The sequence below is a fragment of the Heterocephalus glaber genome, unplaced genomic scaffold (genome assembly GCF_053883595.1).
Source record: "Heterocephalus glaber isolate CG9 unplaced genomic scaffold, H.glaber_assembly_v1.0 deba00001687, whole genome shotgun sequence".
NCBI lineage: Eukaryota > Metazoa > Chordata > Mammalia > Rodentia > Bathyergidae > Heterocephalus > Heterocephalus glaber.
In genome coordinates this window covers 21036526-21052254 of record NW_028258412.1, presented here as the reverse complement: position 1 = coordinate 21052254, position 15729 = coordinate 21036526, and the positions used below count along the sequence as shown (strand labels likewise).

At 50.3% G+C, this 15729-nt stretch overlaps 2 protein-coding genes across 12 annotated transcripts in view; one reads left to right on the top strand and one right to left on the bottom strand.

The window, feature by feature from the left end:
- Tctn1 (tectonic family member 1) overlaps window positions 1–15729 on the top strand; it is a 43938-nt gene that overhangs the window by 23192 nt on the left and 5017 nt on the right. For 3 of the 8 annotated variants that reach the window (XM_021257493.2, XM_087198338.1, XM_021257495.2), the window contains 7 exons: window positions 4098–4232; window positions 4725–4850; window positions 5244–5329; window positions 5854–5994; window positions 7765–7927; window positions 10075–10200; window positions 10745–11738. In XM_021257493.2, the coding sequence (XP_021113152.1) occupies window positions 4098–4232; window positions 4725–4850; window positions 5244–5329; window positions 5854–5994; window positions 7765–7927; window positions 10075–10200; window positions 10745–10888 (921 nt within the window). In that variant the 3' untranslated portion in view covers window positions 10889–11738. Of the gene's footprint in view, window positions 1–4097; window positions 4233–4724; window positions 4869–5243; window positions 5330–5853; window positions 5995–7764; window positions 7948–10074; window positions 10201–10744; window positions 11739–13869; window positions 14038–15729 lie in introns of those variants that run through there. The other 5 variants (XM_087198340.1, XM_021257494.2, XM_021257492.2 and 2 more) reach the window with 4 other exon arrangements.
- Window positions 4641–15729, bottom strand: part of Hvcn1 (hydrogen voltage gated channel 1) — a 34581-nt gene continuing 23492 nt past the window's right edge. For 3 of the 4 annotated variants that reach the window (XM_004843814.3, XM_004843813.3, XM_004843812.3), the window contains 3 exons: window positions 13888–14119; window positions 12363–12475; window positions 10404–12016 (listed from right to left, as the gene is read on the bottom strand). In XM_004843814.3, the coding sequence (XP_004843871.2) occupies window positions 11951–12016; window positions 12363–12475; window positions 13888–14119 (411 nt within the window). In that variant the 3' untranslated portion in view covers window positions 10404–11950. Of the gene's footprint in view, window positions 4882–10403; window positions 12017–12362; window positions 12476–13887; window positions 14120–15729 lie in introns of those variants that run through there. The other variant, XM_087198342.1, reaches the window with a different exon arrangement.

Genomic DNA, 15729 nt, shown 5'->3' with positions numbered 1-15729 from the left:
GGTGGGAGGTGTGCACCTTAGGGGTGGCTGGGGTGGGTTCTGCCCAAGGCCTTCTCGCCCCAGCCGGGAGTCTTTGGGCTGTGGGCAGGAGGCCCAGGTGTCTGTGGATGGGTCCTCTGCCCCTTATTCCAGGTCTGCACCCTGTGCACAGTCCCCAAGGAGGCCTGAGGCAGTGGCCTTGCTGTGGTCTCCCAAAGCCTGTGGAACAGGCTAGGGGCAACTTCAGCTTTGTTATTTTCTCATCTGCCCGGCACCTCAGCCCCTGGGTGAATGAACAGAAGGTGACTATCTGCAGAAGCCTGGTGCAGGCAGGTGGTGAAGCATGCAGGAAACACCCAGCGGTGACACAGGCTGCCATTGTTTCATTAAAGTCTCTGCACACATGTAGGTTTAGGGAGATATTGGAGAGGGATGAGCCAGGTGACTGGATTTCCTTACCTGTGAGGCTCTTGCTTTAGTTCCTGGCTCCTTTTTCCAGCACAACCTCAACAGCACAGTGGGATCCAGAGCGAGGCTGCTGCCTTTGCCTGCCCAGCCTCTCACTTCCTCCTCCATCCCTATGAGGAGCCCAGTTTGAAAGCCATGTGAAGGGCCCTTAGGTCCCTCCAGCCACTAGAACGAGCTTTGATTCTGCCACTCCAGACTGGTATGTCTGGGGCAGCATCCCTTCTACCTGGCCCATGAGGCCTCTGTTTGGGGCAGCACCCCACATGTGGGTCATGGGTTACGTGATGAGTGGCTGACAGGGCAGCTCCGTCAGGGTAGGGAGACCTGTCACGAGCAATGACTGTATGGCCAAGGAGTACAGAGTGGGTGCCAGGCACCATCCTGTCCTAAGTGTGGGACCCTCTCACCAGTCCTAGGAGGGAGGCAGGTCCTGTTATGGTCACTCGTGGGCAGGCGAGTCATATATGCTTGCAGCAGAGGTGGCATGGAGATGTGGGCAGCCTGGCCCCAGAGGTTGTGCACTTTGCCACAATGCTAGACTAGCTCAAGCGTGACAGCTCCGTGTCACCAGCTTCACACACATCCCCTGTGCTTCCTGCAGCTGCTCACTCAGGATGTGGCCAACTGGGACTTCACCTCAGGATGGTGTGACACCAAAGCTTATGCCCTGAAGGACAAGCATGTAAACTAATAGCAAGGTTTAAAAGAAAAAAAGACAAAACTTGCAGGGACTGTCAGTGGGTCAGGAATATGGACTTGGGTCCTGTCTGCTGGAAGCCTGCTGTGATTTCCCTGAATTCCTGTCCCTGGCTGCTGATCTGCCCAGGAAAGTGTTTTCTGCCCCAAATGTGCTTGCTGCTTTCCCAGTGGATGGGCTGGGGTGGCTATGACTGAACAGACATTGAAGAGAGCAGACCAGTCCCACTGCCTCATGCCCGTGACCCTGCTAGTAAGATGTGGATGGCGATCGCAGCTCTATCAATGACACCAAGTGACAGGTGTTTCAGAGCTCGTGTGAACTGCAGCCTGCAGTCACCAGCCAGGTTCACACCGCTGGAGCCTCTGCTGGGGCTGGGACGGCACTGTCCAGGACCCCAGGGTCTCCCTGAGTCAGGTGAAGGAGCAGTGCGGTAGCTCACAGCACAGGGCTCCCTGAAGGCTTCTTCAGCCACTGGTACAGCTTGCTGGGCAGAGGGCACAGCAGTGATTGGCTTTGTCTTTCTGCCACTCTTGTCACACAACAGCTCACTCTGTTACTGAGCCACGTCACATTCTACTGTGACAGGTTTTGACCTGGAAGGACAGTTGCAGGTTTTCTCAGTCATGAGAGCAGATACATAAGGACTGCTGATTTATCTCTAAAGAAACAACTTCAATAATTGCACATCTGTGTGTGTATGTATGTATCCATATAAGTATATATTTGTTGGGAGCAAAGCTACATAATTTTAGGGAAAAATCATTTGATTAGGCCTAGTTCTCCTGCCTACAACCCAGCTATGGCATTTTGAGACATAATTCCATTTTGGCCCCTGGTCACAACTGAGACCTCAATGATCCGGTGATGCTGTGATGCTTCAGGACAAGCTTACACCAGCTGAAGACATCCTGGGAGGAACCAAATCTTCATCTACTCAGTTCCTCCTTGTTCTTGGATTGTTACACCTTGTTTGTCCCGATGTACTGAACTCTCTGTCCTGAGTCATCTGTTACATGTTTCCCCCGATGTACAGAGTAAAAGGTGCAGCAGGCTCGGGGGCTTTCGTCTTTGCCGCCCAGAGCAGCGCTGATCAGACTCAAAGCTCAGCTCCTTCTCAAAGTCTCATTTTTTCTACCTTTCCTGTATAATAAGTTAATTCACCTTGTGCTGCCGTGGCTCACAGGAGACTAGGACTCACTGCAGAGGTTCTAGTAACGTGCCCTTTCCTTGTTCCCTACATATATTGTGCTGGGGATGGAACCCAGGGCCCCGCCTCACACACTGGCAAACGCTCTACCACTGAGCTGCAGCCCCAGCCCTTTTTATTTCGAGACAGGGTCTCACTAAGTTGTCCAGGCTGGCTTTGAACTTGGAATCCACTTGCCTTGCCCATCACTCCCCCAGTCCTTACCAATTTTAAATTAAAAACAGCTTGGCACATTGCTGAGGGCAGAGTCCAAATCAATATAAACAACTGGATACGTCAAGGTCCTTTCTAAAGGGTGGCTTCCGCAATTGAAATGTGGAGCATGTGTGACAGATTTGGGTCTCATCCGGCGGCCCAGGCATCTTTAGAAGATTGCTTGTTGCTTTGTTGCTGCTGCTGATGGCCACAAATGACAAGTGTCCTTTAATAGCATTAGGGTCACCAGGGCTTCCTGATTCTGCTTTAACTGTTTGCCATCTGTTCCATGGTGCCCACAGCCCCACCCAGAGAGAGCCAGTTTGTGTGTGTGTGAGGCTGTGTGGAGAAGTGTTTCACTGAGTCATGCTGTGTTCAGGGGCTTGTGAGGGCCATGGCTGAGAACACTGGGGCTGCACGCTGTGCTCGTGTGTGGATTTATCTGTAGGAGTTGTGTTTAGGGCTGAGGGCGTGAATGTAGATGTGTGGTGGAAACCTCTGTGCTTTCTCTTTGGTGCTAGAGATTGAACCCGGGGCCTCACATGCTAAACATGCACTGTACCACTGAGCTATATCCCCAGCCTCAAACTTAACCACTTTCATCCCACAGTGTAGTGGCTTTTAGTACATTCACATGGTCATGCAACCATCACCACCAATTCCAGAATATTTTTATCACTGAAGAGGAAACCCCATTACCTGTCTCTCTTCATTTTTCCCAGGCTGTCCCCCACCCCTGGGAACCACGATTTTTTGTCTCTGTGGACATTTCTCACACTGTGTACCCTTTGGTGTCTGGCTTTTTTTCACTTAGCATGTTTTCAGGATTCATCTACATGGCAGCATGTATTGTGCTTCATTTTTACAGGTGAATAATATTCCTTTGTGTGGATAGACCACATTTTATTTGTCTATCAAGTGATAGACATTCGGGTTGTTTGCAGTTTTTAGCTATTAGGACCTGGCAGCCATGAACATTCATTTGAAAGTTTTTGTGCTAACAGATGTTCTCAGAGGTATCTACTTTTTTTTTTTTTTTTTTTTTGGTACCAGGGATTGAACTCGGGTCCTTGCGCTTGCGAGGCAGGTGGGGGAACCACTGAGCTATAATCCCCAGCCCAGAGGTATCTACTTTTAAAGTTGGTTATGACCTTCTGTAGTATTTTCTTTGTGAATGTATATGTGCACTGACATATAAATATCTTTTGTTGGGCCAGGGATATAGCTCAGTGGTTTTGCCGCCTGCTGCGCAAGCGCAAGGACCCAAGTTTGATCCCCGGCACCAAAAATAAATAAATAAATAAATAAAATAAATATCTTTTGCTTTTTGTGGGGTGTTTTGGTGCTGGGGTTGGAAGCCAGTCCTCGTGCATGTGAGGTGCATGCTCTCACCGCGCCCCAGCTGGCCCTGTCTTTGTGTTTCGTAGTGTATTGCTCGCCTCCCCCACTGCGCAAGGCTGGGGTTGTCTCACACTTTTGTTACTTGAGTCCCGTCGCCTCTGTTGTAGGGTAGAGCCTTTAATGCTACAGGTCTTATTTACTTCGCAGGTCCCGATCACTGTCCAGTCCATCACCGTTCAGTCTCTAAATCAAACACGGACCCGCCCGGAAGACGCTGGCGTATGGGTGCCGTCTCTTGTGGGTTCTGGCCACAACAGGTTCTGCACTAACGTTGTGCTTGAGGTGGGGGCCCAGCTTGGCCTTTTAAGCTCCATCCTTCTGTGGTGGAATCTAGCCGCCCGTCTTATGGGGTATGGGGTAAGGGGATGCCTTCCAAAGGGGGCCCTGGGCCGCCCTACAGTGCCGCCACTCTTGGCCTGGCCTCCTGCTTGCCTTTATGCCATCTTCTCAGAGGAGGCTTATTTACTTGTTGCACAAACCTAGCAACTTGCATCCCAGTCTTGTCATGGCTGTATTTGTTGGGACTCTCGTTTCCTCTGTGGAGCGGGGCCAATCACCTTTTGTTTAGACCAGTGACATATGTTAGGCCCTGAGAGGCTGGGATGACCCCATCCACTGGGTAATGCTGAGGGAATGCTGCTCAGATCTGCTTGGATGGAGAAAACCTGCAAGAAATGGGAAGGGACTTGCTGTTTATGGCTCTTTTATTTATTATTAATGCAGCCGCTGAAATGTAAGGGGACCTGGTGCATTTGGAGTTTCATTTTCTTCCAGGTGAAGTACAGCCTTACGTATACAGACTCGGGCGAGATCACCAGAGCGGGCCTCTCACTGCTTCTGGGGACGGTTAGCTCTGCATCGATCCCCCTGCAGCAGACATTTGAAATTCACTTTATTCAGGTAAGTTGGAGCACTTTTGTCCAGGTTTTAACTGCAAAGTTAAAAAAGAATCATAACTTCTTAATGAGACAAAATCAATTTAGCAGTATGACTGCAGCTAACCTTTTGTACTGACCAGAGGGCTCATTCGGGCTTGGAGTTTGTAACTCAACCAAGCCCGGCCTGCATCTTTCTCCCTTTGGGAACAAGGTTCCCTGCCATGTTTGCTTGTTCTTTTACAGCATGATGTACTCCCACGCTCAGCAGATATATTTATAGTTCTGAGTAGGGGGAGAGGTTCTTTTATTGGTTGGTAATTCCAGATTTTATTATGAAAAGCATTTCATTTTCTCCCTGCCATTTCCTTATAAAAATGAGCATTATGGTGGGGGGCGTTTCTGCATTGTTTTTCAGCAAAACACAAGGCCTGTTCCTCTCAGTGGCAACCCTGGCTATGTGGTGGGACTCCCGCTGGCTGCCGGGCTGCAGCCTCAGAAGGGATATCCTTTCCTCATGGAGGGCACTTCTCTGCCTCGCTCGGGGCTCTGTGGGCTGCTCGTGGGAGGGAGAGCCAGACAGGCTGGAGCTTTCTCCTGGTGACCCAGGGTGGGGGTTATCAGGGGACACCGCATGGCAGGGGGAGATGCCAGTCTTCTAAAACACATCTGAAGACAGAGGAGTCAACATTTGGATGCATCCTGTTTCACATTTAAACAGAGCCTCCTAAAAACAAACTTGATGATTTAAAAAATTTGGAATTTTGAAGGGCCAGTTTCTGAGGATTTTTCTCCTGAGGATGGACTTACCAAGGAAAACAGTTACAATGAGGTTTTTTTGTGGTTGTTGGGGTCCCCCCCGCCATCCCCTTAGAAAGTAACTGTCGACATCCCAGAGGGTTAGAGAAGGAGGATCTGGGTCTTGCTCAGGTCTTGGGTCCCACGAGGGACACCATGTGACACCACATTCTTACCTGAGAATTAAGCTACTCTGGCACTGGGCAATTGTCCCTTAACTCTCAGTGAATGTCTGGGATAATTCAGACCACGAATAGATACGGACAACTCACTATTCTTCGTAGCACGACTGAGCAAGACTGCCTCGCTGCGGAGGGGCTCCGGACCCCAGTGCTGTTCGGCTACAATATGCAGGCTGGCTGCAAACTCAGGTGAGGGGTGACTCATTTTGGGGGACGTGTGTGTCCATCAGAAAGCACAGCATCCCCACCCTTCCCCACTGTAACCAAACCTCTGCCTCAGCAGCTGAGCTCCTGTGAAAGCCATGTGGAGTCTATTACTATTAATGAATAGTAGCAGAACAATTATAGCCATTCTCTTGCCAAACATGGCAGAGGAAAAATTGCAGAGCTTTGTATGTTTCCTTTTTTTTTTTTTTTTGTACCAAGGATTGAACTCAGGTCCTTGTGCTTGCCAGGCAGGCGACAGAACCACTGAGCTAAATCCCTGGACCTGTATGTTTCATGTTTAAGGTTGCATAGCACTTGAGTCCAGGGCAAAAATATTTTCTCTGAAAGTCCTTCCTGTATTTCTGAATTTAATATACATAGCAGAAGAAAACCAGTGAAAGGAAGCCTGAATGTGCTGGCTTTTTTTTGTTTTTTCTGGTACTGAGGATCGAACTCATGACCTTGCACTTCTGAGGCAGGTGTGGTGCCACTGAGCTAAATCCCCAGCCCCTAAATTTTTAAATCAAATATGCATGTAATATGAGATGTCAAGGAGCCCTGCAGCTTTTTATATAGCCAGAAGCTCTCTCTCATTTGCTCCCTGCTAAAGGCAACCACTTTCAACATCTGTAGCTGGTTTTTGAAAACCTACTCCTAGATCTTCAAATAACCTGCACATAATAGTATTTCTTGATTTTTTTTTTTTTGGTACTGGCATTCGAACCCAGGGCTTTCACACTGAGCTACATCCCCAGGCATGGCTGGCAGGCTGCTGGCTGGCTGGCTATCTTGCTATCTCTATCTATCTATCTGTCTGTCTGTCTGTCTATCTATCTATCTATCTATCTGTCATTCATTCATTTATCATTGACAGAGTCTCTAAATCACCAAGTTGCCCAGGCTGAGCTTGGATGTGTGATCCTCCTGCCTCAGCCTTACAGAGTGGGATTACAGATGTGCACCACCACACCCAGCTGGTTTTAGGAGTTTTTAATTGTGTCTTCACTCTGGAAGACAAAGACTTGGCTCTTTGCCCTTCATCCTCCTTACCCCACCGCCCATATACTTTGTACTTCTCCCCAGAGTAATTCTGACATTGTTTAGTTAGACCAGTATTCACCATTTGTATTATTAGCTCTGATCTCCTTAGAGCATTCTTAGAGGGGCTGCATGGAATACATTCCCATAAGATGCCTTTGGGTGTAGGGCCTTACTACATTATGTTTGGGAAACACCAAATTACAGCTAAAACTATGATTTCTTCCTTAATATGCCACTATGCTTCAGGAGGGACAGAGGACATGGAATGTCTTCCCAACTTTTGGATATGGTTCCTTCTTAAACAGAAAGAGCTTCTGTGGAACTCACTTTGGGAAATACTGTTTTGGATTGCCTCTATGGCCAGGATTCAGCAACATTAAGGGACACTTTACCATCTATCAAATGATCCCCCTTCTGGAGAGAGAGAAAATGAAACTGGGGAGGCATGTGTGTCATCAAGTAAAAATTGCTGTAAAAACTGCTGGTGGGCCGGGCATGGTAGCACCTGCCTGTATTCCCAGCTCCTCAGGAGGCTGGGGCAGAAGGATCATAAGTTCAAGGCTAGCCTGGGCAACTTCTGGAGGCTTTGTCTCAAAAATCAAAAAATAAAGGGCTGCTGATGTAGCCAGCACTCCCTGAATTCAATCCCCAGTATCACCAGAAAAAAAAAAAAATTGCTGACAGTTACTCGGCCCTCTTCCTACCCCAAAGGCTGAGCCCTGCCATCCCGTGCCGGCTTGTAGCACGGAAGGTGAAGGACCTGCTGAAGGGCCAGGGCTTCCCGGATTTTGTGGCCTCGTTTGGCAACTCCAGGGCGCAGGATGTGCTGGACTGGGTGCCTGTCCACTTCATCACCCACTCGCCTACCATCAAGGTAAAGGAGAGAAGCTAAAGGCCAGGTGCTGGTGGCCTCTTCTACCTTTGGGTTAGGTGACAGGCAGCTGGGGCCACCTGTGAAGGAAGTGGGTTGGCTCTGGGTGGGCTCAGGCTTTGCTATCAGTCCGATTGGCCTGTGTCCTGAGTATTGATTTTGTCCACTGTTAGCAGGTAGGCTCAGCCACCTGAGGAGCTTGGAATACAGGCAGGTGCTCCCACGCCCACTTTTGGCCAGCAGCTTTATGGGTTTGAGCCTGTCTCCTTGTCTGTGAAATGGGAAGGACAGCTCTGACCTCAGGGGTTGTCGAGCAGGTTAGTGGAGGTAATGTGGCCTGGCCTGTGGCCCTTGGCAGGGCAGCAGTGGGCAGTCACTCACTGACTTGGAACTGCTACTGATCGCCATCCTGTTCCTATAGGTTGGGCATCCCTCATTCCTAAACTCAGAATCTGGAACTTTTTGAGTCCCATGAGTGGAAAGTTCCACACTCTGGCTGTGAATGAGGTATATATGAAACAAATTTCACGTGTAGATGTAGGCCCCATCCCCAGGCTATCTCACTCATTATGCATATGCAAATATTCCTGGTCCCCAGCATTTCAGAGAAGGGGTGCTTAACCTGCACTGTTGTCATCAGTGCCCCACAAGCCCGCTGGGGACAGCATGAGCCCACCCCACTTGAGCTGGATGCCTCCCTGTCCACAGCACTGCCCGCCCACTCTCCCTGCTCTACTGGGCAGCCCACACGCAAGTGCTTTTAATGCCAAAGTTCCCCAGCAAGTTTAATGGAAGTCGACATCCTAGAAATAGGTGCCCGCTCACATGTGCCTCCTCGCCCACCTGTTCTTTTGTCTTGGCAAAGTGTGGGCCGTCCTGTCACTGCAGTGCACTGTCTTATGCCCTAATTGCCCAGCTATCTTGTCACACATGCTCCAGGCACATTTGTAGCAGGGCATGATGAGGTGAGGATGCTCAGAAGCCGTCTGCCCTCCCAGCTGAGTCCCCAGTGAAGACCTGAGACCAGGTCTCTGTCCCTGCTGCTCGGCCCCCAGGGGACCCAGCAACTTGCTCCTGGCTTCTCCTGGGTGAAGTCACCAGTTATGGCTGCTGCCCTGGTGGACAGGCTGAGGGCAGAGGTGGCACTGCTCGTGGCTGTGCTGGGGCTGTGCTGGCCCAGGGAGCCCAGCGGGCCTGGAGCAGGCTTGTGGCACCCGTGAGTGAAACCCAGGTGCAGGTAGCAGGGAGCACAGCCGTACTCAGCCTCTCCCAGTATTAGGGTGTTGGCAAGGACTGTGCAGCCTGCGTGGTTTGAAAAGTTCTAAGTTGCGTGACCCGTTGGCACTTTTTGTCAGGCACCAGGTATTAGCAGGCCTGCTAGCGTTTCATGCCCTAAAAGCAGTATTTAGTAGAAAGCTTTTATTATGGAAAAATTTCAAACCCACAGAAAAGTACCCTCATACAATGGGATCCCCAGCTACCCACCATTCGGCTTCTAGAGTTAACACATGTGCCAATTAAAGACACTGAGGCAGGACAAGAGTCTGGAAACCCCAGATCCCCATGCTCCCCTTGGGGCTGAACAAGCAAAGGTCCTGGGGCACGCAGAGTCCAGCCTGAGCTCTCGGTGCTCAACATAACGGGCACTGCCCGGATACCCAAATGTCATATCTTAGTTGCCAGTTTATGAAATTAGACAGATGGAAAGAATGCTTAGATCTCCTCTCAGAGCATTTTAGGGAGACATGCAGTCAAGTTTAACTTCTGTTAATTTCCATTATCCACAAGCGCACCCAGCCTCTCTCCTGAGGTAGGTGTAGACAGGTAGATGAAGTTGGGGCCCTTAAGGCCATGAAGGTCCCACAGTTGGAGAGTGGACAACCACCACTCACAGGTGACACTGGCCTCTGGAAATCAGAGGGAATGGAAACGTCACATTAGGTGTGAAGTATTTTTGAAGCACTAAGTGTTTTAATAATATGTGCTTTGTCAAAGCTGTTTCAATCTGAACTTCTGGAATCTATTCATTCTCTTGTTTGGAACATTTTGTAATATGTGGAACATTTTATAATTAAAACTCTGAACTGCAGATTACGTTTGACTTGAGGTTGTATAATATTCAGATTGATGACTGGCATTTTGTTTTGCAGAATTCTTGCCTGCTCCCAGTAGCTTTGGTCATAGAAGTGAAGTGGACCAAGTATGGATCCTTACTGAACCCCCAGGCCAGAATAGTAAACGTAACGGCGAATCTCCTTTCCTCCGCCTTTCCCGAGGTAGGCCTGGCTGGAGCTTAATGGTATAGGCTGGGTTACATGTTCGAGACCCTGGTTCAATCCCCAGTTCCACAGAAATAAAAATAAAAAGGCGTAAGTTGGGGCTGGAGCTCAGTGAGAGAGCAAGGCCCTGGGTTCCATCCCCAGTACCAAAACCAAAAATCCAAACGCTGGAGGTTCAGACAAACAAGTCCAAACAAAACTCAGATATGACAGGTGAAATTTATTACCTGATAAAAAAGATAAACAATCTGGAATCTCAAAACAGTTTTGCAGTTATTCTTGTACTTGAAAAGAAAAGCCCCCACTGGCCAAGGTTCTGTCGGCATTAGCATTCTTGATTAGAGTTGATTGAGTCTCGTGAGTGCCGCATCTCGGCCGAGCCTGGTGAGGTTGGGATGCCTGGTGGAGCTGCTCGCTGGCCCACCACGTGCCCATCAGACGCCTGAGGTGTAGCAGCCAGTGAGGGGAAGGCAGCGTCCCCTGGTTGTCCCCCTGCTAACACACTGGAGGGCAGGCGTGCAGCTCTGACTTTTTACTACAGACCCACGCAGGAAGTGGAAGGACGATTGTCGTTTCCACGGCAGTGACTTTTGTGGACGTGTCTGCACCTGCTCTGGCTGGCTTCCGGGCTCGGCCCACCGTCCATGCCAGGCTGCCCTTCGACTTCTTCTTCCCGTTTGTGTGACGTGAGTGGTCGTGAAGGCCCGCTGTGAAGGTCTGCACCTGTGACCACTTGGTCGCACTCCTCTTCACCCCAGGTTGCCCCTGAACCAACACCCTGGCCCTCTCCTCCCCTCCCGACAGAACCTTTCCCTCTCAGGCATTGTGCTCTCCTTGCTTCTGATTTCAAGCTGATCCTATATGGAGGTCCTAGGTGGAAACCAAGTTGTCCCTGGGAGACTGCAGAGAACAGCCTGTGACACAGTGCACGCAGGGAGAGTCTATCTGCTTTATTCATCCCGCTTTAATGCGAGTTATTTTAAAAATGTTCATTGTTCAGAGTTCAGGTTTTCTTTCAAGTCCCGTTGAAATAAGTACAAAAATAGCAAAATACCATATAAAATCATGCGAGGAGCGTACAAAGCCTCATGAGGGGCTCTTCTCCCGAAGATCACATTAATTACAGGGCCAGCTCGGGTCTAATTGGCATTTCCACGCCGAACTCCACATCTCGCTGGCTCTCCACATGGTGGGGTGGCGTGGGATGCCACTGAGGGAAGAATGCGGTGGGAGGGCCCAGGGTAAGGAGTGCGGTGCTTTTACACATTAATTGTACAGTAATCGAGAAAAACATTGCCAGGTGGCAGAAGTAGGTGGAGCCAGCGAGAAGCTGCTGAGGCAGCTGGATCCCAGGCCGGGTGCCGGGAGCCTGGAGCGTCTGCACTGAGGAGGGACTGCTCGGAGGGGCCAGCAGCCAAGCCAGCTGCCTTCTTTTCCTCTCTAAATGCTCATCCAAAAGGATGTGCTGCCCCTACCAGAGACATGTGAAATTTCAAAACTGTACATTTGAGGAGATTAAATTTTATATACAACTAGTCACTGTCCAGGTTTGTTCGTTTTCAATCAAGAGTAAAGTGTCTAGTATGAGAAACTAGTTGGTACGCTTGTCATATAACACGAGCAGCTCTCGGTCAGACCGAGAGAGGACAGAGCTGTCCTCGGAGGCTGTGTCTGCCCGAACCCCACGGGGCCCACGTCACCCTGTGGCCTGGGAGACTGGGTCTTCCCCAGCGGAGCTGGCAGATGCCTAGTTCACCTCACCGAGCAGTCCGTGCTGTCGCAGCAGTTTGTTGAGTCTTTCAATTTCTTGTTCCTATTGCAAAAGCAAATATCAGAATCGACCTGAACCTCAGCAGGTTTATGACAATCATTTGAGGAGCCCAGGGACAGGGACACATGAGAGCTGCTGTCCTGTGGACTTTAGGCTGCTGAGGAGACTGCTCCATCAGACAGGGTTCCCCAAGCACAGTGGGGACAAGAGCTGCCCAGAGGAGGGCTGCCTGGCATAGCCTGGGCTGTGGGCATGGCTCTGGGAGGCGGGATGGGTGAAGTGGGAAGGGACAGGGGCCACTTGGTCCAGCGAAAGGGCGGCGGCCACTGCAGGGATATGTGAAGCCCCACACTCAGGGATGTCAAGCAGGACATCCGCAGGGTCTTACCTTCTCAGTGCAGCTGAACTCAAGGTGTTGGATCTTGGTCGCCAACTGAATATTCATCTGTTTTAACCTCAAGAGTTGCCGTTCTGAACGGCTCTTCACCGAGATAATTATCCCTGGAAGGTAATGGAGTACATCAGAAATACTGGTTTCTACTGTAATTGGGAAAAAACAAAGATGTGCAGTATATTCTTATGCATGAACAGAGGTAGGAAGAGCAGTGATAGTCGTCACCGAGTGGAGCCAGTGGGCCAGGTGTTTCGGTTTTGCACTGCTCAGTACCCAGCTACCCGACAGGTGCCTTTGGCCTACACAGCCTGAGAAATCCTCACACACAGTCACAATGAACATTAGGCTCTGTCACAAAACCTTCTGGGGACAGGAGCTGGGGCACAAATGCCACGTGAAGCACCAGGCTGGCAGCTGTCACTCGCTTGAAGAAGCCGCCCCAGTGGTAACTGAAAGCTTCCTTCTCCCTGGCAGAGTCCAAAGCAAGGTTCTTGAGCAGCTTTGTTATCACTAGGCCACCAAGAGGAGCAGCTCTGTGTCACCCTGCCCCTCCCCTCCCCAGTGAACCCCTCATCTGGAGAGCCCTGAGCCTGGCAGGGGTGCTGCAGTGATCACACTGCCAAGCTTGCCCACCCTCTGTGGCAGACGATGTACACTATTGACGTCCAGGTCACTGCCAGCTGAGCAGCTGGCTGTCACCACGGCCGTGTCACATCTGCAGAAGTGCAGAGCTCTGAACTGGAGGCCCTAGGCCCAAGGGTGTAAGACAAAAGAGTTTCTCCTGAAATACCATTTCCCCACACACCTTTGCCAGAGTCTAGGGCATGTTTATAGGCATTATTTCTCCCGAAGCACCAAAATGTTCAATTTAGAAAACCGTGGCTACCTCATGCTACTGAATGCCATGACTTTCTCTGAGGGAGGAATGTGGCATGTAGCATTGCTCAGCTTCCTGGGCCCTCGGGCGGGTGCCCTCCCCAGGTGGTCTGGGTTTAGTGGAATCCTCTTGGGAAACACTAAATTAAAAAAGATGACCACCTAGCATGGTGGCACATGCCTGTGTTTTGAGCACTCTCAGAGGCAGGAGAATCACAAGTTTGAGCCCAGCCTGGGCAGCTAGGTGACTTAGACACTGTGTCAGAACAAACAAAGGGCTAGGGGTGTAGTTCAGCACAAAGGCACTGGGCTCAACTCCCTAACACTGAGGAAAAAAAGAACCTCTGAGAAAAAAACCCCAAGAGACTCCTTGGGGATTAGTCTAAACTTCTCTATCTTTTGATAATCATAAAAATAAGGGCTGAAGGAGAAAGGGAGTTCTCATGGCACTTGCCCTGTCCATCTGTGGCCACACAGGCAGCAGTTGGCCACCAAATGTCACCAGCTCCCTTTTCTCCAGGCTCCTGGGAGGTGGTGGTGGTGGCCATGGTGGAACCTACGTGTGTCTGAACATCTGGCCCCAGCACCATGCCCGGCCCCACCTGCTCTCCTGTCCCCTCCACAGCCCAGGAGACTCATGTACCATTGATGATCCGGGCCACCCGCCACAGCCGGAGCAGGATCAACAGGCCAAGAGCCTCAAATTCGTGCTCCTTGAACAGGAGGACAATGTCAAGGACGAACGAGACCACCACGACCACTGTGTCCAGGATTTCAAACTTGTGATGAAAGAACTCCAGGCGGAAGACAAATATCTTAAAGAAAATCTCCATCATAAAGAAGGCCAAGATGGCGAGGCTCATCCAGTGGAACACCTGAAGGGGACAAGGAGCCACAGTCAGGAGATTGGGCCTCTGGTCACAGGCTGAGGCAGGCCACACGGACCGGCCTCAGGACCCCTGCCCTGGTGCCAGTGGAATACTTCCATGGTGTGACAAATGCTGAGCCACCAGAGCCAGACCCTGTTCTCTGATACAGCTGCGAACACCACTGGCCAGGTTTCTGCCCTTTGAAGGGCAATCAGTGCATACAGCTGTGCCCTAAATGTTATAGTTTACATCTAATGTGTCCCCCCAAAGTCTAATGTGTAGGCGTGGATTGGATCATGGGCTCTATACTCATCAGTGGACTCCTCCATGGAGGAGCTCAGTATCTGAATGTGCTGTTGGGAGGTGTGGCCTGGTTGGAGGTAGTCACTGGGGTTGTGACCTAGAAGGGTGCATTCTTGTCCCCAGCCCCTTTCTCTCTTGTCCCTGGTTCTTCTCTCTCTTGTGCCAGAAAGCAGGGAAATGCCTAAAGACTCAGGTCAAAAGGACACAGCTTGAAGAGGCTCACAGTGACCAAGGAGGGGCAAATTGGAACATCAAAAAGAATAATACAGTTACACACAAGGAATAAAAAACCCATGAGCCCACAGTGAGGCAGGCACACACAAGGCGAAGAAAGCTCTTCTTTACGGGAGAACAGCAGTTACTAAAGGTGGAGGCAAAGGCAGAATTAGAAAATTATTATATCCCCAGTGAATTCGCTGACTCAGGCCAGGACCTGGATGCTCACTGGGAAGGAAATTTGTGTGGAACAAAGTATCACCGGGAAGGCTATGTATAACTGCAGAGGGACAAGTGCCCCGGACAGTGGAGCACACCAGCATTTGCCACCTAAGTCATGATCTGACTGTCACCAACGGGGGCCCTGGCATGATGTCCCCCAAGGGTGCATGTGAAGAACACAGCCCGTCATGAGCAGTCCTCACTGATGGAGCCTCTGACCTCACTTCCAGTGTGTACTTCTGGGAGAAGGGAACAAACCAAAGGGCCTCTGGTCCGGATTTGCACAGGCTAATCCAGAATGCAAGACATCCTACAGGGCAGCTGGTGGGACTCTAAAGAGTCAGTGTTGTGGGCTGGGGATTTAGCTCAGTGGTTCCACTGCCTGCCTCGAAAGTGCAAGGTCCTGAGTTCGATCCCTAATACCAAGAAAAAAAAAAGTCAGTGTTGTGAGGAGGGAAAGAGGTGTATGTAGATCAGCAAACAGAAGCATCTCAGAAGACATTCTCGGGACCAGTGAAGGACTGCGAATCCAAGTGGTGTGAGAGACAGTGCTGCTGACACTGATTTAGGTCTGATAATGTGGGCCAGGCTGTAGACATGCTGATGTGTTTAGGGGTGAAGTCACAACGCCGGTGACAGAAACACATGTCTGTTGGTGGGGATGTACAGCAATAAAGCTAATGTGGCAAAAGGTTTATCTGCCATTTCTCATGATACAAACTTAGGAAAAAAAGGCAGCATCACAAATTCTACTAAGGCACAGTGAGATAGGGGGGCTGCCCTGGGCGAGTGCGTGGAGGTTTGATGTTTCCTTCTGCCCTTTTACCACTTGAAAACATAGGCATGTGCACAGCATTCCCTTTTTTTGTGTGTGT